The following is a 27,975-nucleotide window of genomic DNA, read 5'->3' as shown; positions in this document are numbered from 1 at the left end:
ATCCGGTTGCCATGGTCACGTTGTGTGTTTGGAGCAGGGCGGGGCGGGCAATGGGGCGGATCAGTTTGGGCAGGTAGGCCAGCAAGGTGGGGAAGGGGCAGGGAGGTGCTGGGGAAGGGGCGATCCTGCTGTTTTGGGGACCACCACATCAGAAGGGATCGGGTGGGAGCCTCTAGGTGACTCCGGAGAATATTCAGTGAAATTACCATCGAGAGACCAACAGCTCTCTCCTCACCCGGCCCGACAATGTTTACTGCGAACCGTAGGAGAATGCAAAAGCTGGCGGAGTCCTTGAGTAAAACCTCCAAGCATTGTGAGTAACGACGATCGCAGCCCTGACGAACCTCTTGTAGACCCCGGGACTGGCAGCTCGGATTCCAGGAGACCTGAGCTCCGTCTCCTGGGTCACAGCCAAGGCCACGGCTATCATGCTTTCTCCTTCCCAATTCCTTCATTCACTTCAATCATTTACTACAAAAGCCGTGCCGCTTTTCCTCATATTTCTAAAATTTAGCTCTTAAGGAAATTTTAAAAAGTGAATTTTCTCTCACGCTCTGAGTTGTCTATGTGCTCTGAGATATCTATGTGCTTGCCGGTGCATGACCCCCAATTTTTCCACTACGGGGTCGGTAATCCCAGCAGGGTCTTCTCTCAGCATGCCTTAAATTTACACCAAAAAAAAAAAAAAAAAAAAAAAAAAAATCCTCCAGACCTTCAGAACTTTAGCTCTGTCCTGTAACTCTTCTCACAAAAGATCTTCATCCATATATGCTTCATGGATTAAAAAAAAAAAAAAAAAAAAAAAAAAAAAAAAAAGTTGGGGTAGGGGAAGAGGGAGAATTAATGAGTCTAAACCACTGCTTTCACGTTTTAATTTCTCAAGAGAAAAACCCATTTGCATAGTAAATGGCCTTTTAGGAATTAGCAGTTATCCTTCAGTCCCACTACCCTTAATGTATACACATGCCTAGTCTCCTGTTGGCTTTTCTACACAATCTTTTTAGATGGAAAAAGGAATTCATATTCCCATAAGACAGTTGTAACTTCTTAACACAATTTTTCAGTAAACTAACAACTATTATGTTCAAGAAAGTTGCATAACTATCCTATATAATGTAATATATACATTGCATCCCCAGCTCAGGACAAGAACAATTCAGTTCAATTCAAAAAAGTTAAAAAAGACTTTATTAACAGGTTACTGTTATCTAGACATTGTGCTATGCCAATGGATATAAAAAATCAAAAGTATAAATAAGACATTTAGGAACAGTATGCATACTCTATTTAAAATCAGTTATAATGATGATTTTGAGCCAAATATATAAGCATACTATTTTTCAAACTTTCTGAGAAAGTGCTTTCACTCAGCAATCCCCCCAACACACAACCAGTCTGTACCCTCATTCCCAATTCATCCTCCAAACAGCTGCCAAATTAATATCAACAGAATATCACATTGCCTCCAAGAAGAAATTCAAAACTGCTCAAATGTCACATAAGGCCCTCTACAATCTAGCTCCAACCTACTTGCTCTAGTATTATTTCACAGATCTCTCTATTATATATCACACATTAAACACTGGCCTACCAGCTCTTCCCCATTTCCAATTCTCTATTTTTATTTTTATTTTTTGCCTTCTCTCAAGCTGTCTATTCTGTGGTAGTATTCAAGATCATAGTTTTTGTGAATATTTGATAAAAAATATTCCCCTTCAAGTTTTCCTTTTATAATATTCCATAGGGACCTATTTATAATAGTCATTTAATATGTGTATGTATTATGAAAGATACGTACAGCTATAAGTGGATGTGGAAACAGCTTATGAAATAATTACTACTATCTCACTCATGCCTCATTTAAAATCTCTAGCTTCCTTCAAAGCTCAGCTCAGGTGTCACATGCTACAGGAATTCTGATCCCTACCCTTCATCTCCCCTATCAATTTTGTCTTAATAGTCATTCTTCAAATGATCCTGAATCTAATTCCTATATATGTTGTATCTTCAGATTATTTCATTTTTTACAATTTCCAACATCAAACATGCTTTTGGTTAAGTTTTGTGCATGTTTGTTGAGATGAGTTGTATATAAGAATGCCCCCTTTTTGGCCCTTGATACAATATTTGGGGAATTGGGTATGTTGATTGTAGTGATATAGACTCTAAATATACTTAATATGATCATAAGGGGTAGCGCACCTTGCTGGAAGCAAGCTTAATTTGGACTCTGCAAGAAATGCATTCAAACTATGCCTAAAGGACTATAAAACTATACATATCCTTTAATCCAGCAGTATTTCTATTGGGTCTGTATGCCAAAAAGATGATAAAAGAGGAGAAAGAATCTATATGTGCAAAAATGTTTATAGCAGCCTTTTTGTAGTGGCAAGAATTGGAAATTGAGTGAATGATGTCAGCTGGGGAATAGCTGAATAAGTAATGTATGAATGTAATGGAATGTTATTGTTCTATTAAAAATGATGAATTGGCTAATTTCAGAAAGGCCTGGAAAAAACGTGTATGAACTGATGCTAAGTGAAGTGAGCAAAACCAAGAGAATATTGTACATAGTAACAACAAGATCAGATTAATGATCAACTGTGATGGACTTAATCTTTTCAAAAAATGAAGTGATTCAAGGCAATTCCAATAAATTTGTAATGGAAAGTGCTATCCACATCCACTATGAAACCTGAATGTGGATCAATGCATAGTATTTTCACCTTTTTTGTTGTTGTTTGCTTGTTTTGTTTTCCTTTCTTGTGTTTCCCCCTTTTGATATGATTTTTCTTTTGCTTAGAATGATAAATATGGAAATATGTTTAAAAGACTTGCACATGTTTAACCTATATAAAATGTCTTGCGTCTTGGGGAGGGAAAAGAGAGAGAGAAAATTAGAACACAAATTTTTGCAAAGGTAAATAGTGAAAACTATCTTTGCATGAATTTGGAAAAATAAAATACTATTAAAAGAAAAAGAAATACCTTCAAGGCTTTACCTTGAGTTGAATACTCCCTGGGGAAGTCACTAAGCTTTTCAATGATTTAGAAACTAGCTAAGATTATAAATTGTGGAGAAAGTGCCAACCTATATTGATAGAGAGAATATTTCCATTTGGAAATTCCTTCCATCAATAAAATCACAAGTCAAAGTCCTTATTTCTACCATGACCATACTTTAGAAGCCCTGGAAATGATTGGTTCAACTCTTAAAGTGTTAAATGAACACGTTTATTGCACAAGGGCTAGAACATAGAAGCCAGAAAAATAAAATTGTTTTGATAAATAGAAGATATATCTGAAAAATTCAATTGCAAAATGTTTACTCTTTGAATAATTGTGTCTACTTGAGAAAACAGCAGCAACTGTGAACCTGGGAGTACACCTGAATTACCCAAGAATAAAGAGAAAAGAACAGAAGTGTTCTTTAATAGCTGTCCTAGAGATTGTAGGATTCAGCAATTTCTAATCATTAGTATCTGATGTAATAAGTGTGATTTATTTTTTGACTGTGGCAACAAAAGAGAAGTCTTACAGGATTGTACTGTAAATAAAAGTTATGCTATATAGAGAACATCTTAAACTCCCTTACTACAAAGAAGCCATATGCATTTAAAGTATTACTATGATTATTATAATCTAATGCTTTTTCAAATAAAACAATTTTTATCTCTGGAGGGAAAACAGCTGTTCTTCAAATTTTCAATAGCTGTTTTGAATAGACATTCTGACAAAACTATACAATAGGTATTATGCAGAACATTGAATGAAATATAGTCTTTTCATAGTAGGTTTGCAGTATGTTGTAAATAGACCTCATGATGCAAACAAGGGTAAGAAGTATATCTTTTAAAGGATTGGTAGTAAAAGAAAAAAAAAGTATTAAACACTTTTGCCATCTTCTATTCTACAAAAAGAAAAAGGAAACCCTAATGACTAAATTACATTGTGTGTGTTTTTTGTCATATATTTGTCATATAGTAGGCATTTTTAATAAATCTTTTGATTAATTGGTCAAATTTGAAGGAAGTCCACAAATTGAATTTTAAATGATTTAAGATGAGGGAGGAGATAGAATATGAAATATTATCTTTTTTACTGGGTATTTATCTATTTTATTCTTTCCCTGATGGTCAAATTATTATGATTGTGGAAATGATTGTGGCATCATTCTTCAGGGTATAAACTTTATATAATCCTAGAACAAGAAATTTCATTAAAAATCAACTGGTTGATCTTCTAGAACCACATCAATATTAGCAGATCATAACTTTTAGAGTTATAGGAACCATGATAAAATATACATATTAATAATAATAACATATGTCTGTGCATCTGCATTTTAAAGATGAGAGAGTGAAGATAGTTTGTGATCTTATATGGTAGAAGAAATATTTTGAGAAGAAAGATCCATTATAATATACACATTTTTTAAAAGAAACTAATTTATTTTCTACTAAGTTCCAAAGTTTAGGTGTAAAGGACAAGAAGTCTGAAAAGGTGTACTTAAATCTAGGACAGTAGGGTATTTATAGTTAAGTACCTACTCAATGTGAGATAATGGTTCTCTAAGCACATACTTAATGTAATTAAATAATCTATTGATTAATGTAATCAATCTACTGGACATATACTTAGTGTAATATGGTGATGTAATGTTCTACAGTTGTGCCTACTCAGTGTGAAGTAGTGATGTAATCATACTGGAGTATTTAAAGGGAGTCTCAGAGATAGAATTATCTCTCTCAGCCACAGCTCTCAGCCACAGACACAAGAGAAAACACCAGACTCCATCTTTGAGCAGCCAAGTGGCCCTCCAGTCTCCTGCATTCCTCCACTAAGATTAAGGCTTATCCTGAGGTCCTCCAGAGAGCTAGTCCAGATTTTACATTTAGGATATGAGTGGAAGAAATTTTGTGGAAGTGTGGTTGGTTTTTTTCAGGTTTCTTCAGTAGAAGTTTTGAGATCCCCTAATAGGTGAAAAAAGTAAGGGCCAAATTGCTTATAGCTAGTCTAAAGTGATGTGACTAGTCAGATACAGAGGCAGATTTCTTATCTCCCAGGACTTATCTTTACAGCACAAACTTTGTTTACTTCTTTCTAATTTCTTGTATGTTAGAGGTAGCATGAAATCATTTCTTAGTGATATCACTTGGGACTTGTAGGTGCTAGGATAAATATGACAGTTTTATTTAAAAGGTTGTTTCTACTTTCAATGAGAAAGCTTAGGAATCAATTGATGTTTAATTGAAACGAATATTGGTGCCCATATGGTTTACATGAGCCTGAAATCTGTTTCTATGGTAACAGAATGAAGCACTATATGAAAGTTGATAGTCACATAGAATCTCATAATCAAGTTGTTGAAAGGATAATTAATAGATACAAGGATTTTTGATTCAGCATTTTAATAGACTTTTACATTTATTTTCCCATCCATTTTTAACTCTCTATCTTCCCTCAATTATACTTTTTTTTTTAGTTCCAGATGAAAGAGATATTTGAGGTTACCAAATGGTTAAGAACTAGTCTGAGAATCAGGAAGATCTGAGTTCAAATATGGCCTCAGATACTAACAGTTGTGTAATCCTGGAATCGTCAATTATTCTCTGTCGGCCTTAATACAGTGGAGAAGGAAATGGCAAGCAGCTCCAGTATCTTGGCCATGGATAACCCCATGGATAGTGTTTGTGTGAAGGTGAAGGTCCACTGGGTCATAAAGAATCAGACACAACTGAACAAAAAACAGATTTTATTTAATTTTGCCTATATTTGCCAAACATGGTTTTTGTGATTTGACTCTTGAAGCAGCATAGCATAAAATGATTTCAGGGTTTCAGGTCATGAACACTAGTGTAAATACTTATTTTCTCTTTGCCTCAGTTTCCTCATCTATGAAATGAGAAGGTTGGACATGATGACATGTCTTTTTTACTCTAAAGCAATGATTTTATACTCCTTTGACTCAAACATTCAAAAAATTTACTATTGATAATTAGAGGTAATTTCAACCTCCTGTTTTAAGCTAAATTTAGCTTTTGAAATCCTCTTACCTTTAGCTTCTACCTTAATAGTTTCTACCTTAATAGTGGGATAGTTTCTATCATTGAGAATTGAATTTTTGGTATATCACTCAGTATAAAAAATTATCATAAATTCATATTTTATAAGTTTTTTTTTCATTTCTTGCCTTTTCCATTACAGTTAACAAACATGAAATAGAGTGCCTCATAAAACATTTTCATACCTTGCTGGAAGAAACAATTGAAAAACAAGGTACCACTGGGATAGATCGCAATGCATTTCGAAACATCCTGCACACTATATTTGGAATGACTGATGACATGATTATGGACAGGGGTAAGAAAACATATTTAACCTACAGTGGCCAAATCTTGCCAAAAACAAAATTTAAGTGGCTTTGGAATTGGAGAAGTGTTCTTTATAATAAAATTAACATTCAATGTTTCAAATCTCACTTGAAAATAAACTTTAGTAAGCCATAGATAGACAAAATGTACAAGAAAAATTGCCATATCAAGTTTGCCTCATTTTATAGGGAAAATCTTAATGTTTCCAATTTGGTTTTTTTAATTTGGTTTTTAATCATAGAAAATATGCTATATTCTTTCACAAAAGATTGGGCATAAAAATTACAAATAAAACAACATTAAATCAGCATAAATTCCTACTATGGCTATACAAATATTTAAAGAGAACTTTGTTTTCTGTATATAACTATTTACTTCAAATTTCCAAAATTTTCATTTTCTCCAGAAAATTCAAATGTAGAGAAAATGATTTTTTGCTTTGGTAGTTCTGACAAAATGTTATATTGAAAAAATGTTCTAAAAAGAAGTCTCATATAAAACAGTTATTTTTTTTTCTTTTGTAGTATTTCGTGCTTTTGACAGAGACAATGATGGATTTGTGAATGTAACAGAGTGGGTATCAGGATTATGTGTGTTTCTTCGAGGGAGTCTGGAAGAAAAAATGAAATGTAAGGTTTTAGTGCTTGATTTAAAAATGGCTATTTTTCTGAATTGTGTGCTTAAAATATGTAAAGATTGTTTCATTTGGAGTTATCCAAATTGTTGACAAACAGAGATTCCTGGTGATACTCTTTTTCCTCATATGCATTTCCTATGAATTTTGAGTTTCTATTCTAAATATTATAATGAATATTAAAATCAGTGGGTATAGTGAGCGGGTAATGGACAATAAAGAGGAAAGTCAAGAAATTGACATTTTTAAATTTCATTTTAATTGTCTGAAAATTAATTGCATATTTGATATAGGTTCATGCTGATTATATATGTACATATATATTTACAAGTCTAATTATTTCATTGGATGAAAAGCATCATGACATAGTGGGTATAGTGAAAGACAAGTACTAATATAGAATTCACTTCTTAATAATAAGTATTTATTAGAGAGGTCTTATGACCGAATGGATGAAGAGTTAGTTTTGGAGTCAGAAAGACCCAGATTTAAGTCTGCTTTTTGATCTATACTGATTGCATGATCTTGGGCATAAAATATAAGCACAAAAGCGCAGAGAGTGGCAACATCTTCAAGCCCAGACCACTAGTCTTATTTCTAGCCCAAAACCACACATCTAGGGTTGATGGCATCTAGGGATAAAGGACTAATTGCTAATCAGCTGCTACTCACAGGATGGATAAGTCAACCTAGCTGAGGTACCAAGGTACTTCAGGAGAGTCAGAAGGAAGTATATGGTAATTCAAGCCATCTTTATTATTAACTCTTCTTGGGGTCCTGGATCAACAACCTTGCAAATAGCAGTGTTCCCCCAAACCTCAACCTCTGATTTCAGCTCAGTTCCCAATGGGATAGCTACATCACTAGGGCAGAAATCATTGAGGGGAAAAGGACTACTTTTTTTTCATCATCATCTGCAACAACTTCTAATTAACTGCCACCAAAAAGCAATTAAGCATAAGATCCCTGGGAGTAGAAGGACAACTCTGTCCCAATAACCACTTCCAACTCATCCCTCAGAGTTATCATCTAGGGAGGCACTTCCTTGAGAAAAGGGTCAGTCTTCTCCATCAAATGTCAATAAATCGTCATTGCCACTCATATGGACAATCCAATCTAGATGAGGCAGCAGGGAACTCTGAGGGAAAAAAAAAAAAAAGGCAGTGTGCACCAGATAGATGAAACAACCACAACTGTCTTGACTTACCATTGCCCCTCAGACCCAGATGGAGACAACCAGTCCAGGTATCTGAATAGGAATAATTCCTAGGATAATAATAATGCTTCCAGTGACCAAAGAAATCATTCTGGGAAGCAATTGCTGTACAGATGCAACTTGGCAACTGCTCCTCCAGGAACTATTGCCACAATTTAACAAGACCTAAAAAAAAAAAAAAGAGCTTGACACCATAAAGGACTTAAGTACCAGAAACCAGTGTGATTTTACCAGTGGAAATGACATTAAAGAAGAGGCATTGCTGTTGTAACCTAAAACCTAGGAGACCTTATCTGGCTTACAGCCGAAAACTTCCATGTGTATTGTCTGTGGAATTAGAATGGGAACAAAAATGTCTTTGTTACTTATGTCTAGTGCTTAGGCGGGTTCTTTGAAAGTAGGAAGCTTAATAAATTATTTATTCATTCATTCAGTAATACCTGGGTTCAAATCCCCGTTTCTAATGCTTTTTAGCTATGTGGCCCTAGGAAAGCCAGTTAAACTATATATATGTTCTTAAGCATTTCCCTAAGACTTTTGAAGTCATGGATGGGTTGGAATTTGCACTCGGTTAAAGAAGATCCCCACACTGAAAAAAATTCATATTGTTCTATATAGCTATGTGCCATATAGTAACCTGTGTGTCATGGAAAAATAAACATGATTTATCAGGATTTGGAGTTTATTTTAAGATCTTTGCTTGATTCATTCAATAAGCAAATATTTGTTAGCCATCTATGCTATGTGCAAAGATAATGATGTTAGATGTTAATATCAGAGACCGTATTTAGGACCTCTGCTAAGGACAAAAAAGAAAACATTTATTGCTATTTTGAAATTAGGGTATTTGACACATTTTTTCCTTTTAAAAATATTTTACTTTTTTTTTTCCTTAAGTGGTGCTGAAGTAATTTCCAGATCTACTTTTAACAAAATTTAATTTCATAGCATAATATAATTTGAAATTATGTATTCTTTAATAAGTAATTTGGTAATAATGTACTTTAAGCTTTTATGTTTCTTTGAAACTACTAACTAAATAAATTAAATTATATTTTATCATCTTTTAAAATAACACATTTTTGTAAGAAAGTTGAAATTAGAGCATTCAGGATGCATTTAGTTTAAACTAGAAAACAAATAAACCTAACAAAATTCAAAAAGCTCATATCCATGCAAGTGTGTAATTAGTTATCTATCATGTCTCTTTGATTTGTTTCATATCATATCATGCACTTTGGAACAAATAACAAATGTTACTGTATTTCAAAACTAAGACAATTTGGTTTAATTCACTTCTAAATCACCTACCATGGTCTTGGAGAGCAAAGGTCAAAATAAAAAATCCTGAATGTTCTTTTTTATTGGAGGGAAATGCCAAAAATCTAGACAGAAACATACAAAATGATGCAAAATGACTTCTGGGATAAAGGCACCAATAGCTGGGGAAGATCAGGACAGGATTGACTTCTTATTAAGATGTGACACTCAATCTAAACTTTGAAGAATTCTAGCAGGATCCTATTTGGTGAAGACAGAAGTGTGCATTCCTGGAATAGGGGACAATCCCGTCTAAAAGCACTGTGATTAGAGATGAAAGTAGCATTTGGAGACAAACAAGAAGATTGTTTACACTGAGGGTGAAGTGCATAAAGGAGAGTAATTTGCAAAAGGCCTGGGAAGACAGACTGAACCCATATTATGAAGGAACTTTAAGAGGAAGGAGTTTATGCCTTATCCTTGAGGTAAAAGATAAATCATGTTTATTTTAACCTTCATTTTAATCTACAAAAGGCAAAAGGGATCCCCTGGATTGACTTAATTTGGAGTTTGCTGTGTTTAGTCTTTTAGACTTTTAGAAGATACTTAGAACTATCAGTTTGATAGCTGATCGGAAGACAAATTGATGAAGGAAAAAGACGAGGCAAAAAGACAAGTTGAAAGGATGTTCAGCCAAGGGAGAAGTGATCTGAGCCTAAATTAAATTGGTAGCTGTATGAGTGAGAAAAGGGAATGACTGGGCAATTGTATTATTGAGATAGAATAAATTATAGGTAATTGATTGGATATGAAGGGATGAAGAGAGAGAATTGAATCAAGGATTACTCCAGTGAGAAAACCCAGATAACTAGAAAGATGGTGGTACCCTCAACAAGAATATGTAAGTTAAAATGAGGAAAGATGGTGAATAGGAGAAATGCAATGAGTATTATTTTGAATGTATTTTGAATTTGAGATGACTACTGGACATTCATTTGATAACATCCAGTAGACAATTATAGAAGAAAATATTTACAAGAAAGACAGATTGGACAAATAGATAATTCTATATAAATAAAATAATAAATTATTGCCTTTGACAGTTGATGAGCTCCCCATGGGGGGCAAATGTTTACAGAAAATAGGACTGAGGACAAATCCTTGAAGTACACTTTCACACTGATCATAAGAAAAGAATGATGACAATACATTGGAAACTAAGAAGGAGGAGCAGAGCAAGTAGGAAAAAAAACAGTGGAAACCCAGAAAATAGAGAGTACCTGAGGAAAAAGCAGTCAAGTATCAGAATACCAAAAATACCAAGAAGATTTAAAACAAAGAAAACCAGGTAGGATTTAGCAAATAAAAGACCACTAATAATCTTACAGAAAATAATTTTCTTTCTTTCTTTCTTTTTTTTTTTTTTTTTTTTTTTTTTGAGGCTAGGGTTAAGTGACTTGCCCAAGGTCACACAGCTAGGAAGTGTTAAGTGTCTGAGACCAGATTTGAACTTGGGTCCTCCTGAATTCAAGGCTGGTGCTCTATCCACTGTGCCACCTAGCTGCCCCCCAAAAATAATTTTCTTTGAGTGATATGATTAACAGCCAAATTTATAAGCAGTTACAAGTTATTAATACTGAAAGGGAGGTGAATGATTAATTTGACCTTTGAAATCTAATACAAGGACATAAATACTAACCATGGAGGAACATATTGACAACAACACTATTCAGTACATTTTGGGTATATTTTAGCTGAATTAAAATATGAATGTAATTTCACTTGTAATTGAATGATATAATAATGATATATTTTTTTTTCAAATGTTATATATGGCTCAGCAAGAAGGCATAATTTGGTCAACTGGAGATGAGGAAATAGGATAGGATTTGTGAGAAGTTACTAGTATGTTTATCTTTGAATAATCTGTAAAGTTTTAACATATGTACTGTATGGCAGTGAAGACTGGGACATCTTCATCTAGTCAACTCTGGATATGTATGTAGGTAGTAAGCTGCTTTGTCAATTGTACACAAGGGATAAATTTCATTATTATTTACACTTCTGTTTTCTCAAATATTTTATATTATACTTGGTAGACTTATACCTTCATTAATTTATCAGTATTCTTCAAAATCTGGCCATTATAGTTTTATTACATACTCAATGGACTAATTTTTACACCTCTGAAAAATAATACTTTACCATTCAAGTAAAGAAAATATGGATTCATTTGGTTGTAAGTTATCACTTTAAAACTTGAGTCCCTCAAATGTGCAGTTTCACTGGTAGGAGACTTAAGTATCCAGAAGCATGGATCTTGTTATATGCTATTTGATATGCCAATACTATGGTTTGGAGAGAAGAAAAGACTATTCTCCAGATTGCAATTGTTTTCCTTCAAAAATTATCAATCTAGTTTAAAAAATAGACAGAACAATGACACAAACTTGACAAAAGATCTAGAAACAATTTAACTCAATAACCCAGTTTTTTTATAAAGTGGATAGCTTATTGTATACATAAAAACTTATTATTTCCATTTTAAAACTGAGAAAACTGGAAAGCAGTGTGAAAGAAATTAGGCTTCAACCAATACACATTGCAATACATTCTAAATGAATTTGACCTCAATATTAAAGATCATACTATCAAATTATTTTTGAAGAGAAACATCATGCACCTCTCAAAGCTATGTGTAAGAGGTATTTTCAACTAAACAAGAGATGGAAGTGATTACAAAAAGATAACATAAATAATTTTGATTACTTGAAACTAACAAGCTTCTGCACAGACATTAATACACCTAGGATAAAAAGGGAAGTAGTCAAATAGTGAGGAAAAATCTTTGCATCATTTTTTAAAGGTTTTTCTATCTAAACTACATCTACAGATACACATACACAGAGTCACTAATAAGTGTTATCTAATAAATGGTCAAATTTCTCAAAGGAAGAACTTCAAAGTATTCACAACCATGTGAAAAATGCTGCAAATCACTAATAATAAGAGAAACAAATCAAAGTAACTCTGAAGTTTTGCTTTTTATCCTTAAAATTGGAAAAATGGCCCCCCAAATGGCAACCATGTTGGAGTGGTTTTGGGAAGAGAACTGCATTGTTGTTGGAGCTGTGAAATGATACAACCAATTTGGAAAGCAATTTGGAATTATTCAAATAAAGTGACTAAAAGGTCCATTCTCTTTGGAACAGAGACTCCATTAATGCTTATGCAGTTATAGATATGAATATGTCCCCATATACTCCAAAAGCAGCACTTTTCATGATAGCTAAGAATCAGAAACAAAATGGAGAATAGATAAACAAACTACAGTGCATACATGTAATAGAATAGTTATGTTATAAAAAATAATGTGTATGGTATCAGCTAGATGGTACAGTGGATAGAACATTGTCATTAGAGTCAGGAAAACTTGAATTCAAATCCAATCTAAGACATCTGACCCTGGGAAAGTTACTTAACCTCACCCCCCAAAATGCCTCACACAAAAAAGAAAAAAGGAAATTATGCGTGTAGTAAATTAAGAGAAGCATGAAAACATCTATATGAACTTATGCAGAGTGATGTAAATAAGAAAACTATACACATATGCATATGTGTTTATATATATAATTTATTTAATTACATATTAAAATATATTAATATATGACATATTACATTGATGATGATATAAGAAAGAGAAAACATCAATACAAATTATTTTTTAATTACCAAGTCTATATCATAATGTACAATATCCAGATAGGCTAACAATTATAAAATCTCTTTAACAAAACAAAGAAATACTAGATTAAAACTACTAAAAACTTGGAATTTGAATGAAGGCAAAGCTCACTTTGGCAAGGCAGGAGTCTAAGTTTTTCCCTTTTTGAAGTAACCTCTCTATCCTTGTATCTGCATTTAATAACTCAAACAGCTCTAAATAAACTTGTTCATCATCTTAACTTATACAAAAGTAAAGATGAACTTTTGACTTTTGTAATAAAAGAACAGAATTTCCTATAAGATGGTACACAAAATGTTCTAAATATAGAAATTCAATATTTGAGTAAATAATCATGAAAAATATTCATGCCATATTTCATTGTTATGAGAAGAAGTTATGAGAACTAAATATGGTTGTTCTTTTACTACTACAATTATATTTTAACAATACCAAATACTAGTTTATCCAAAACAGCTGCTTTATCTTTGAATGGAAAAATAGAAACAAAAATAAACCCCATTCCATTAACAGAAGCCTTAAAGGAAAGAATTGATTCGAAAAAAAGAAAAATATGGTAATCCAACTGTTGTTTAGTACTGAAAAAATTTCCTTATGACAATTAATAAACTTGGCTTAGGGAAAATTTATCAATTTAGTGTATTGAAATGATATAGGTTGTTTTTATCTGGATATTTTTTCCAAAAATCAATAAAATAAAAGAGGGAATATGTTTGTGACTCTTCAAAAAATGGAAGTGATGGAAGTTGAATATTGTGAAGAATACATTAATGAAGTAGAAAAAGAAGCATGGAAACAATATTTTTAAGTGCCCAAAAACATTTTGGTAATCTACAAAGCATAACATTACCAAAAAAGTGTCAATGATCTTCTCAAAGCTCATAAAGTTATGGAATATAACATGTTCTTTCAGAGCCATATTTGGATTCATATTTGGACTTCTTCCTGGAAAAGCTAGGCATTGTCAAGTGATGAGTACAGGTAATTCTTCTAGCAAGAAATCACTATAATGAAAAAGTAATACCAGGGTATATAGTTTAAATATGCTGTCTGAGGACAATTGAATGCTGCAGAAGGACATTCCACAGATGAAATACAATAGGAAACCATCAGTAGTTATATTTTAGGTTACATCAGCACAGTTTTAGTTAGTAACAATAGTAATATAAAAATCTGATTACTATGAGTCATTGAAAAGAGGAAAAATCTAAAGCCATTTTTTAAAATAAGCACAAAAATGCCACAGCCTTTTTAATGGATAGAACATAGAAAAAATATGATCTTTCTTTTGTAACCAATTTATAAGACACACACATAGATATATACACATGTATACTCATGTATGTGTGTGACTGTGGGTGTACCAGACTGGGAGTTAATTATGTTATTGAAGGATTTGCTGATTGGGATGCCTTTTTCTTCTTTTTTCTACTTAAAAGAAAGAACATGATATCCAATTACCCTACATAAGCCATCTTCTTCAAATAATTCTCAAAAATATTTCTTTTCATAATTTAAAAAATTGTGATTTCTCTAAAAACAAATTTTACTCCAATCTTTGCTTTTATGTTTTCTAATATATTAGTCTTATTTATAATTTACTTTCCAATATATGGATTAGATATGCCCCCAAGCTTTGTTTTCCGAACATGATACTGTTTTTTAAGTATTTGCAGGTTCTCTGATCTTCACACTTAATTTTTATTTACATATTGATCTCTTATCTGAAGTAATATATAAATTATTTTACTGCTAAATTCTATAAATTAATGTTAACTTAAATTAATACATTAATCTGAGTATAGCCAGAGTTTCATTCTTGGTTTTAGAGCAATAATTTTCAGAGTGTTTTACAAATCATATCAATTATGCTAAGTAGTTTAGATATTAGTGCAAATTTTAAAAATTACATAAATATTTTACTAAAAATTTTATTTACCCAACAAAAGTAGTATATTAAATATAATATTCTAAGCAAAATAAAATTGCATATAAGATTATGCAAACCTCAAAACATTTCAGACCTTGAATTTGCCAAAAAAAAAAAAAAAGAAAAGATTACCTTTATTGAATAGAAACTTCAATTGTGTGAGTTTTCCAATGCCTATATTTTTGTCAGATTAAATCATCACTAAAGTACAGTGCCCCCTCAGCAAAGAATAATGTACTTCAAACAAAAATAAAATAAAATAAAAGCTTGAGAGCCACTATTTTAATATTTTTATGCTTTCATCATTCCTTGAATGTCCCTAGGTAACATATCAATTGTAAGTAGATAAGTTCAAATCGTTTAAGAGATAATAAAAACACTGGATAGAAATGTCTAAAGAACTGACCACTTAACTTTTAAAAAGAATGTGAAGAATTCTAAGATAAAGCAACATAGTTTGAGGCAAATGCTATTGAAATTTTAACTCTACAAAAAATGATCAAGGTGAACAGGAAATCCAAAATACATTAAATATTCCACATGATAATGGTTGTTCTCTCACTTGATTTAAAAAAAATCGTTTTCAACAAACACAAAATTTGGATGCATCCAGACAGCTGGGTAGTAATAATGCTTTAGAAACATGCTCTTTTCTGAGATACTGTCAAATCAGTAAATTTCCATCATTCTGTGTTACTTAGATAGTAATGTCACAGAATTTACAGCTAAAAGAGACCTTAAATGTCATTTAGTTCAATCCCATCCCTTTATAGATGGAGGTATTGAGGGAGATTGAGTCACCTGGTCAGATAGTGAATAGCAAGAAGCTGGATAATGAAGCCATGTGTCCTGGCCATTGTGTATTCTATTACATCATGCTGTCTCACAGTATTTATTTTCCAAGTTTGGCTTATATCTGTTTCTTTGAGAGGGAATTTATTATGTCATTGTTCATTTGTTCAATTAAGTATAACCCTTAGTGATCTCATGTATGGTTTTCTTGGCAAAGGTAACTGAAGTGATTTGCCATTTTCTTTTCCAGAGATTAAAAGACTTGCCCTGGGTCACACATCTATTCAGTACCTGAGGTCACATTTGAACTCAGGCCTTTGTGACTCCAGGCCCAGTACTACTCATATAGCTCCCTCTATATATTGTATTTACATATAACTTATTCTACAGCTATCATAAAGTATGGTTAAGTTTCATAATGATATTGCATAATTAATTATTATTCCAAAATCACTTCAGTTAGAGCATATCTGCAGAGCCCAGACATATAAACTTCGTTTAACACATTACAAAAGCTACTTAGCCTAGTGGAAAGGGAGCTAAAGAAGCAGAAACTTGAGTTTAAGGTGTGTGATATTTCTTTATTTTTTATAATCTTGTTGTATAATGCTTCATATTAGAATTAAAAACAAATATTATATATAATTAAATATCCCATAGAAGGTCAAAAAGCACTGAATATTTTGGGTCCCCATTGTACTATTAAGGATTTTTCAAAAACTACCATTTATATAGCACTTTAAACTAGTAGTATCAATATATTCTTCACCAAAAGCATTCCTTTTGGTCTAGTCTAGTGCAAAGGTTATGGCAAATTATATTCACAAGATCAGAGATGCCATAGAGGGAGAGGAACAATACAGCATACTCTGGATATTGCTTGGGCCTCAGTCTGAACAAAGATTTTTTTTTTGCCTTGTCCAGAATAAAATGGAAATTTGAAGCTAGTACTATATTCAATGTAACAAAAACTCATTCTGATTTCTTAAATTGATACAGGTCTAAATAGCATCCAAAGTAGCCTAAGACCTGCTGGAGTCTTTGAACTTCACATTTCTATAGTTTATATGTTAATTTCATCTTCCATTCTAACACTGAGAAGATTTGGAGGGCATAAATAGCAATGGAATATTTTTGTTTTTAATTTCTAACACTGAGGAAGCTAATAGATATCCCCACTATGGTCAATAGCATGTGGCATCGATCAACATAAGAGGACAGAGTCAGATCCCAAATTCATAATCTAAGAAAATACTGGAAATCAAACATGCTCTGGATTCCATTAACCTAGCCCACCCTTTAGAGAAAAATTACATATTGGATGCAATGAAAGATGATTACAGGGAGGAAGTAATATGAGAGGACAATCTACCCAATGTAGTCAGTTTCTAAGTGGAGAGGAAAAGGAGACTTTATTCTAAGAATAATTGCAGCATTAGGTCTTAGATGTGTGTTTAAATGTTGTATGTATGAATATAAAACTGGCTCTGATATTAGGCTGATTACATGAATTTTTATTTCTGAATCAAAATTATAAAGGCCATGATAACTCTACACATATGAGTAAAATCACTGAGAAAATTATTATAATTGCTATATGCCCTATAATTGCTATCTCCCTTTCCACTAGGCTAAGTAGCTTTTGTAATGTGTTAAACGAAATTTATATGTCTGGGCTCTGCAGATATGCTCTAACTGAAGTGATTTTGAAATAATAATTAATTATGCAATATCATCATTATTATAATTGCTATATGCTATATCGCTACCTACTCTATGTATGTTTTAAAATTAATTAAGAAAAAGTCAATAAAATGTCAGTTTTGTAAAATTACAATTTTTGTGTTTTTAAAAGATTGTTTTGATGTGTATGATTTGAATGCTGATGGTTTCATTTCACGAGAGGAAATGTTTCACATGCTGAAAAACAGCCTTCTCAAGCAACCAAGTGAAGAAGATCCAGATGAAGGGATTAAAGATTTAGTTGATATAACACTTAAGAAGATGGTAAGCATTTTCTAATAAAGTATCAGTATATTATAATCTATACAATCAGTTGGATGAGAGAATAGCACAAAAGAGATATTCAGTAAACATTTTGTTCCTCTTTGGTGGAGATAGGGGATACAGTCAGAACCTGTGGTTTCATTGATAAAAAAAAAATTCTTCATAATGCAGCTCCCTCTGACAATGCTAGTCAGTGCCTCCATAGTTTATAGTCTCAGAGAAATATTAAGATCATGTGGAGATTGACTTGCCCCAAATCATACTGACATTATGTATCAAAAGCAATACTTAAAACCCAGGTCTTTTGAGACCAGCTTTCTGGCCACTGTATCATGTAACTTTTCCTTGATTAAAAAAAAAAGTCCTGTGTATTTTTTCCCTTTCTATTATGTTACAATGTTACACATATATAACACATAATGTTAGCAAATCCACTATTGACATAAAATCTATTATTTTCTAATCTTAATCTTTTCTAGGATCATGATCATGATGGGAAGCTATCTTTTGCAGACTATGAAATGTCTGTAAGAGAAGAAGCTCTTTTATTAGAAGCATTTGGCCCATGTTTACCAGAAACAAAGGTATGAAAATATCCATATTCATTCCATTGCAATGCTCTCATACATAATTCCTTGATATTTTTCTGTAGCTTATGAAAAACCTTTTCACTCCTAGAAAGAAAGTATCCAAAGGAACTGTGAGCTACCACAGTGGAATCAAAATAAGACCGGTTGCTCTCTCATCATACAAAATATATTTTAAATTTTCATCTGTCAATATGAGATATCACCCAGAGCTTGCCACAATTAAGTTTCTAATAAGGCTTGTTTTAAGTATCTTTCTGCTGTCATTTTCTGAGAATTGTGAAGTGTATTCTTCTCTAAAGACTTTAACCTTGGGTTATAATCTTTCTTTACTTTCTCTTTTCTGAGCTTTCCTCCTCAACCATCTCCTTTGTCTTTTATTTTTTATGTTTCCATATCCAGTAGTTTCTTCTTTGCAAATAAGCCCACATCATCCTCATTCATAAAACCTGTTATGATACAGGAGGCACCTGCCAGTGGCTGCTGGAGATCTATCTCAGACCTGTAGAATGGATCTTCTTCATGTGAGAGGATGATGATAATACAAGGAGACTGAGGCGGTTGCATTCTCTGACCTCTCTCCTTTTCTCTCTTGCCTCCAATTTATTTCATTCCCAATCTGCAAGGAACATCTGCATTAGCAAAGGCTGCTTAGCAACTCCTTCAGGGGTGTTGTGATTCACAAGTGTGAAGGTTCTCGGAGAATTGACCTGCCCTCCTCACTTAGGTATGGTCATTAACAAAAAACAAGAAAAACTTTCATTTGAATTTCTCAGTTTATCATCTTATAGCAATCATCAAGTATTTATTAAGTCCTTTCTACATTTCAGGCACTGTGCCAGATAGGGGGGGGATACAAATATTAGAAGTCAGATAATTCCATTCTTTAAGAGCTTTCATTGTATCAGAAGACTATGGCATGTTTTGTGGTTGCTCATTAATACTTGACTCTTCATGATCCCATGAATTATAACATTGGATACCCTTCTATCCTCCATCATCTCCTGAAGTCTATTCATTGTTTCTGTGATATTTTCCATCTCATTCTTTGTCATCCCTTTACCTTTTGCTTTCAGTCTTTCCCAGTATCAAAGTCTTTTTCAATGAGTCACTGTCTTCTCATTTTGAGGCCAAAGTATTTAAGCTTCAGCTTCAGTATTTGATCCTCCACTGAATATTCTCAGTTAATTTCTTAAAGTATTGAATAATTGTATCTTGCTGTCCAAGGGCACTCTCAAAGCTTTTTCATCACCACAATTTCCTTGTAGTCTATCACAAGTCTTACAATGCTACTAGAAAAATCGCAACTTAGACTATATGAACCTCACTCTGTAAGGTGATGTCTCTGCTATTTAGTATGATGTCCAGATCTTCCAGAACTTTCCTCCCAAGGAGCGAGCATCTTTTAATTTCATGACTACAGTTGCTGTCTGCAGTGATTTTTCAGCCAAAGAATATGAAATCTCAATTGTTTCCATTTCTTTTCCCTTCTATTTGCCAGGAAGTAATGGGGCCAGTTGCTAAGATCTTTGGGCTTTTTTTTATGTTAAGCTTCAAACCAGCTTTTAATCTCTCCCCTTTCATCCTTCTCAAGAGGTTTCTTAATTCTTCTTCACTTTCTACCATAAGAATGGTATCATCTCTATGTCTAAGATTATTGATATTTTTCCCAGCATCCTTGATTCCAGATTTTGATCTGGCAACCTGGCACTTTACATTATATATTCTGCATGTAAGTTAAATAAATAAAGTGACAATATACATCCTTGTTATAATGCTTTCTCAAACTTAACCAATCAGTTCTATGTGTCCTAATTATTGCTTCTTGGCCCTTACACAGGTTCCTTGGGAGATAAAAATGATCTGGTACTCCCACCTCTTTGAAGACTTGCCATATTTCATTGTGATCCATACAATCAAAGACTTTAATATAGTCAATGAAGCAGAAGCAGATGTTTGTTTGGGTTTTTTTTTGTTTGTTTGTTTGTTTGTTTTTTTGTTTTTTTTTTGTTGTTTTTTTTGCCAGGGACTTCCTTTCTTTGTCTAATTCAGGGAATGTTGACAATTTGGTCTCTAGTTTCTCTGCCTCTTCAAAAACCAGTATCATCTTCCTGGATTCAAATCCTACCTCAGATCCTTACTAGCTGAGTGACCCTAGGCAAGTCATTTAACTTAATAATTACCTCAGTTTTCTAATCTATAAAATGAGCTGGAGAAGGAAAAAGCAAACTACATCAATATTTTTACAAGAAAACCCCAAATGGGGTCATGAAGAATTGAGCAAAACTGAAATGACTGAACAACCATCACCACAAGTGCAGGATACATCCAAAATAAATCAATGGTAATTTGGCAGAAGTCCTGATCACTAGTGGATTCAGGAAAGACTTCCTTAAGAGGGTGGCAAAAGAGCTGAGTCTTCAAGAGAGTTTGGTATTTCAAGAGACAGAGATGAGAAGAGAAGGTATTTTAGACATTAGGAATAGTTTGTACAAAAGTACAGAGCTAAAAAAATGGAGTTTTTGCATGTGAGAAACAGAAAGAAAGCAAGTTGGTAGGAACAGAAATGGAGAAAGATATATCGTGTAATCAGCCTGAAAAGCTAAAAGCATAACCAAATTGTCTTTTAAATACCAACAAGGCAGTATTTATTGTATTTTAAATGCATTAGGGATCTATTGAATAAAAGTAATACAATCAGACAGAGCAATTTAAGGCTGAGGTTTAGAAAATGATTAACAGTGATAGGACAATGTAGAAAGGGATACAGTGACTTCCTCTCTGAAATGGATTGATTTGAGATTTCTCTCATATTTCCCAAGATTTTAAAAGGATACACTTCATCCACTATTTAGTATCTTGCTAATAAGCATTGTAAGGAAATTAATCTTTGCATATAGACAGAATAGACTTGTAGATAATTGTATATTTTCATTTTTGAATTATTCACAACAGATAATAATATCATTGTTTTATAATATGGAATAGATTTGTTAATGTTTAATGTACTTTTTCCCACCAGTTCAATAGATTTTCCCCTCTGAAGCTTCCTAATTTCCCCCATTTTCCTAATTGTCCTACCTTTCTTAAAAGGATTAAAATGTTTTAATTGTTTTACTCTTTTTGAAAAAGTTTTTTAATTAGACTTATGACTAAGTCATCAATTGAAACGGGGCACTTTAAGAATCCTACTAGAGGTTAGTGTAAACTACATCTAATTTTTTTCACTTTTATTTTGCAGAGACATCTAGAATTTGAAGCCCAGGTCTTCAAAGACCCCCATGATCTCTAGAATAAGGACACCTAAACATCTGTGTTAGTTTCAAGACAGCAAATTAAAAAGTACATTCCAAATGCTTATTTTCTTTACTTTGTAATTTAAATAAGCATTGATAATGTTTTAAATTTTATTTTACTATAAACTATTGTAACAAACTGATGGAAGATCAGAACTCAAGACCAGCAGTTCTGCTCACTACAAAAATTATTTATATTTATTCTATAACTTATCAGTTACAGGACTATAAATTTATATATAGGATCTATAGTAATATTTTTGATTTCATGAACAAAAAAGAAGTAATATTACATAGCATCATTAGAATGAATGTGAATAATGACTGTGAGTACACAGATTAAAGAAAATAACTAGAATTACATAATACCCTTTATATAAAAACAAATTTGTTTTGTGCCAATGGTACAGTTTTCTTGATTTTAAGGACTAATTCAAATGCAACTCTCCCTGATGAAGGTTATCAGATAATGTTTTATTTTTTTCAAAACAGAAAAAAAAATCAAAGGGTTTTTTTTTTAATTTTTACTTTTATTATTTCCTTTCTTGTCTCTGTTTCTTTAGTGCACATATATAATAAGCAACAGGAGGAAAGATAATGCAAACAGTTTTGCTCAGATGCAAACACTGGCAAGTGGATAGAGTGCTGGACTTGGAGTAAGGAAGACCTGTGTTCAAATCCTGACTCTCCTACTTAATAGCTGTGTGACCTGGGGCAAGTCATTTAACTTCTGATTGGTTACTCCCTAGGACTTATCTACCAAGTCATAGATAGGTTGTTTCTTGGAAAGAATTCCCATACTGGTAATTCTCCAGCTGTTGAAATCACAGTTCATTTGCTTAGAAGTATATTCTTTGTCAATATATTATACATTATAATCAACATTATAAATTAATTGTATATAACTAATGAAATTATAAAATTAACATTTGTAAAAGATCATTGCAAATAATTGAATTAAATAAGTCCTTTCCTGAAATAAACTATTTATTGGGTTTTTTGTTTTTTTGTTTTTTGCTATTCAATTGTTTTCTTGATTTTTAAAAAAATTGTCCTGTGTAAACAGATTGATATTTTCATAGTAGAAGGTTTCTTGGCATAATTATATTTATTTCTAGCAGCAATTTAAGCCAGAGTCAGAATAAATCTTATATTTATTTAAAACTTAATGTCCTAGTCTTTAGGAGAATCAAAATGATGATATGTATTCCAAAAAGGACAGTGGAATTTAGAGTCAGGAGATACTAATCCCAGCATTGAGATTTACCTTGTAGTAATCAAGTAATACCATTTGAAAACCAATGAGCTTTAGCAAGCCTGGTTTTTCAGAGATAGATATCAAGAAGTCATAGATGAAAACTACACAAGACAAAAGAGTTAAATACCCTAGTTTTAGGGGAGAAATGGTAGAATAAATAGGGGAGAAAAATATCTAGCTTTCATACCCCTCCCCATGAAACTACTTTATGCTTTTAAATCCAAATCACTTAGATTCTTACTGATTTTCTAATACATAGGGCCCAGACCAAGCTTCCCCTGCCCTTTGTTTGGCTTTGATGGCTCCCAGAGTGTGTTGATAACAATTGTTTTGTTCTGGCCAGAAACCCTTCCCTATTAGATTGATACTTTTGAGAAAGCATAGTAGAGCATCTTTTGCCTTAAATCTTGCCTAACCTTTAATCATCAAATGGGTGTTGTCCCAGACAAACTGAGACCAGGGAAAAACCTTAGCTTACAAAGACCAAGCCACTGCACCCATTACCATTCCTTCTGACATATGTCTTGTCATTGAACCTGGAAAGACTCTGGAGGAAAAAAGTGAGGTTCATGGCTTTGTGCAGCCCTGCCTCAATTAAATCCTATTCATTTGCAAGTCATTACATCATCCTCCTGAAGCTACTGATCCTCTTCCATAATGAAAGATGAACAACAGCAGCAATAATACCTTGTGATAATGGGTAAGTCTCAAGTTTTGATTTCCTTTTCTGTAAAATGTGAGCAGTGATATTTGCCTTTATGAAGTAGTTAGTATAAAAAAAATTTCTTTGGATACTAAGAATATTTTACTGCTTCATCTTGTTGATGTGACTTCTCCAAATGGTGCTGATTGCCTTAGCCAGCTACACATACACACATGCATAAGCATAATATATCATCCAAACAATGTACATTGTGTCATGTGTATATGTTATATGCATGCATACATTTTTATGAACTGGAGGGTATCATTGAATTCTTTGTATAACTGTTCAACCTTCTAATCCTTAACAATAGCATAGAGCAGAGTGCATGGTACATAGCAGGTATTTAAACACATATTGAGTTGAATATTAATGAAAAACCTGTAATTATCTTTTATGTTCTTGTTTCATTTGTAGCAAAAATCTCACAATTGGTTATGTCACAATTCTTTCAACAATATGTACATTCATGTCACATTTAAGGTATCAGCAATTAATGTTTACATATAATTTTAAAACTGTATAAGTCTTAGCATCTTCTGCTTGCTTTTCTACCACAAAGTAGAAGCTACTTTTCCATCTCATATGGGCTATTTTTGTATTTTTCTTTCTTGCATGACCCTGGTCACCCATCTCTCAGATTTACAAATATAATAATAATTAAATAAAGTTAAGTGTTTATTCAACAAAATAATAGATAATTTCATTAAAAAATGACAACAATGAGACAATGTCATAAAATTTATGAGCAGAGGGGAAAATGTATATCTCTTATTGTTACATTGATAAAACAAGATCAGTGGATCAGTGAATTAAATAGACAACTGAAAAAACTAGAAAAAAGAACAAATTAGCCACCCACCACCCATTCCCAATTAAATGTCAATTAGAATTTCTCAAAGACAAAGGAGAGATTACTAAAAATTGAAAGTAAGAAAACCATTGAACTAATAAACAAAATTGAAAGTTGGTTTTATGGGGGAGGGAGAAACAATACAATAGATAAGCCATTTATTAATTTGATTAGAAAAAAGAAAATATGACCAAATACAGCATCCATTCCTAATAAAAAACTATTATTGATATAATATTAATATAACCATATTCCTATTTAAAAAAACACTGGAGAACATAGAAATAAAGTTATTATTCCTTAAAATGATAAATAGTATTTATCTAAAACCAAAACCTTTATTATCTGTAATGGGTATAAGCTAGAAGCCTTCTCAGTATAAACAAAATCAATGCAACCAAAATTGAAAAGAAAAAGAAAACTTAGGGAAGGGAAAATTTGCAACAAGAGTCTCTGATAAAGACCTCATTTCTCAAATATATAAAGAACTGATTCAAATTCATAAGGATACAAGTCATTTCTCATTCCTCAGTTAATAAATGATGAAAGTATATGTATGTGCAATTTTCAAATGAAATTAAAGCTATCTACAGTCATATGAAAATGCTCAAAATCACTATTAATTAGAGTAAGACAAATAAAAACAAGTCTGAGATACCATTTCACAACTTTCAAATTGGCTAAGATGCCAAAAAAGGGAAAATGAGGGATGTTGCAGCTGTTATGGGAAAACTGGAACAATAATGAATTGATCCAACCATTCTGTAGAATAAGTTGGAATTATTCCCAAAGAGTTGTGCAAACTCTTTGATCCAGCAATACCACTAGTAAATCTATATCCCAAAGATATTCCAAAAAATGGACAATGGACCTATTTGTACAAAAATATTCATAGCAGATTTTTTGTGATGGATAAGAATTGGAAACATATGATTGTAATGGAATATTATTGTGCTATAAGAAATGACAAGCAGAATTATTTCAGAAAAATCTGAAAAGACTTAACATGAACTATTACAAAGCAAAGTAGTCAGAACCAGGAGAATGTTGTACCCAGTAACAGCAATGTTGTTTGATAAGAATTATGAATTACTTATTCTCGTTGTACTGTTAAATCTTCTAACTTTTCCTCATTACAGATAATGTTTATCTTAGATAAATATTATTTATCATTTTAATAAACAATACTTTTATTTCTGTGTACTCTAGTGTTTTTAGCAAGAATGAGTGCTTTTTTATTTGGTCAAAGACTTTTCCTCTATCTATTCTCAATGCAATGATCCAAAACAATCCCAAAGAATTAGTGATGAAATATACTCTCCACCTTTAGAGAAAGAACTGATAATGTTTTAATAAAGACTGCACCATGCTATTTTTTTTTCATTTTCTTTCAATCTTTTTTTTCTTTTATTTGGGTCTTCTTGTACAAAATGACTCATATGAATATATTTTACCTGGTTGCATATGTATAACCTATATCTAATTGTGGAGAGAGAGAGAAGAAGGAATAGAATATGCAACTCAAAACTTTAAAAATAAATGTTTAAACTGTTTTAACATGTAATTGGGGAAGAAATAAATTATATTTTAAAATAAAGTCAAAGACAGAGGCTACATAACTCTAAAAAATTAAATAAAAAAACATTTATTAAGCACTACTATGTGTAGGCACCATGCTAAAGACTGGGAATACAAAGAAAAAGAAAAACAATTTAAAACTGGTCGTAATATCAAGGAACTCACAGTCTAATCAAAGAGACAATATGGAAAGAACTGTGTGCCCACAAGATGTATTCAGGATAAATTGTGGTTAATCTAAGAAGTAAATCACTAAGATTAAATAAATGTGGAGGAAAAACTTTTTTTTTTTCAGAAGGCAGGCTTTTAACTGGGACCAGTGATGGCAGTGCTTTAGAAGCAATAACATGTAGACTAGTCTACTACATTGATTAAGTAGGCAGGGTGCTGGTTAAGAATTTCCCTATATCCATAGAATTAATTCTCCTTGCTGTCTGTTTCCCAGTCCAACTCTACTTCCCTTTGCTATGATTTCTAGATTTCATAAAATAGATGACAGACCACACTTCCCTGGCTTCCCTTTGATGTAAGACGTTCCATCAAATTAATGGCCAGAATGTCTAAGTACATGCAAAATGCACTTGGCAAGAGTAGAGAAAAATCTATCCTCTGCTCATATGTTGGCAAATTGAAATTTAGCAAAATCCTACTTAGTGACATGTTTCTTTGCTCCTTACTCTTTTCCTACTGCTTTTCTTCCTCTGCTGCCAGACTCAGACCTGGCTCCTCTTTCTAGTAAGTGTATCCAACTTTGGCTGAGCCCTCCTACTTCTCCCTTCTGAAAATAGCTTAGCTGGAGCTATAGGCGAGGTGTTGTGGTTAGGAAGAACAGAGTGGAGCCTTCCTCTGACTTGATACTCAAAATCTTGGCTTCTTTTTGCTCATTCCAGCTGTTTTCTGAAGGAAGCCAGGTTATAAACAATGATATATAAGAAGTAGAAGAGAGCCTGGGCACAAGGCTCTTTGGCTAGTCATGTATCATCACCCTTCAAACAGAAGTGAACACGTTGGAAAGCAACGAACTGTGTATACACAGGCATGTGTATATATATATATATATATATATATATATATATATATATATATATATATATATATACACACACACATACATGTATATGTATGTATATATATACACATATATATGTATATGTAGGTATATATGTATATGTATGTATATATTTTTAATTTATGTGTTTAAATATACATATGCTTATTGTTTTTATCACTAATTTTTCAATTTCCCTAAAAACTAATTGTCTTGCATGTTTAACTAACAAATACAATTAAAGATATGATTGTATAAATCAGAAATTGATCTTGCAGTTATTCGCACCATAAAATCATCACAAGATTTTAAATATCTATTTTGGACAAAAATCATATAGAATAATAAGAAGAGTTTATCATCACAGAATTTATAGTCATAAACTAATAATTTCAGGACTTTTAAGAACTATGATTTCATAATTTCATTTTTTATTCATAGCATTTCTTGTCTCTTCTTTTATTCTTTGCTTCTATAATTGTGACTAGAAACAGATACAACTCCACATCTTAGGTTTCATATTTTCATATTTTATGATGCCATGTGCATATTTTTAATTTAAAAATTGTGAGAAACACTTTACATTCATTTTGAGCATTTTATGAAAACTGTTAAATTTACTAATGTTGTAAAACCAAATACAATTAAAAAACAAGGTAGTTTGCATGCAAAATTTTCCCAAAAAATTTTGTGA

The 27,975-nt window shown here is 32.3% G+C and overlaps 1 protein-coding gene across 6 annotated transcripts; it reads left to right on the top strand.

Moving 5' to 3' along the window:
* The first annotated feature begins 22 nt into the window (after positions 1 to 22).
* Positions 23 to 22,834, top strand: CLXN (calaxin). Of its 6 annotated transcripts, none has more exons than XM_074278073.1 (8): positions 67 to 313; positions 6,208 to 6,363; positions 6,899 to 7,003; positions 10,588 to 10,832; positions 14,143 to 14,210; positions 17,807 to 17,958; positions 18,438 to 18,542; positions 20,386 to 21,775. In XM_074278073.1, exons 4-8 carry the CDS (start codon positions 10,681 to 10,683, stop codon positions 20,590 to 20,592), a joined length of 684 nt encoding a protein of 227 aa, XP_074134174.1. In that variant the 5' UTR covers positions 67 to 313; positions 6,208 to 6,363; positions 6,899 to 7,003; positions 10,588 to 10,680; the 3' UTR covers positions 20,593 to 21,775. The 6 variants fall into 6 exon arrangements, with proteins under 6 accessions (XP_074134181.1, XP_074134194.1, XP_074134165.1 ...); XM_074278079.1 differs by lacking the exon at positions 67 to 313 and adding an exon at positions 9,731 to 9,969 and having other exon boundaries at positions 6,340 to 6,363; XM_074278093.1 differs by lacking the exon at positions 10,588 to 10,832 and having other exon boundaries at positions 62 to 313.
* The last annotated feature ends 5,141 nt before the right edge of the window (positions 22,835 to 27,975 follow it).

This window comes from Sminthopsis crassicaudata, chromosome 1, assembly GCF_048593235.1.
Source record: "Sminthopsis crassicaudata isolate SCR6 chromosome 1, ASM4859323v1, whole genome shotgun sequence".
Taxonomy (NCBI): domain Eukaryota; kingdom Metazoa; phylum Chordata; class Mammalia; order Dasyuromorphia; family Dasyuridae; genus Sminthopsis; species Sminthopsis crassicaudata.
This window is presented reverse-complemented; position numbering and strand designations above follow the sequence as displayed.

Excerpts from the sequence above, each read along its gene's own strand:
- CLXN (XM_074278064.1), top strand. The coding sequence starts at position 247 with ATGTTTACTGCGAACCGTAGGAGAATGCAAAAGCTGGCGGAGTCCTTG. Across the intron at positions 314-6,207 it reads GAGTAAAACCTCCAAGCATT|TTAACAAACATGAAATAGAG; the intron begins GTGAGTAACGAC and ends TTTCCATTACAG. Across the intron at positions 17,959-18,437 it reads ATATAACACTTAAGAAGATG|GATCATGATCATGATGGGAA; the intron begins GTAAGCATTTTC and ends AATCTTTTCTAG.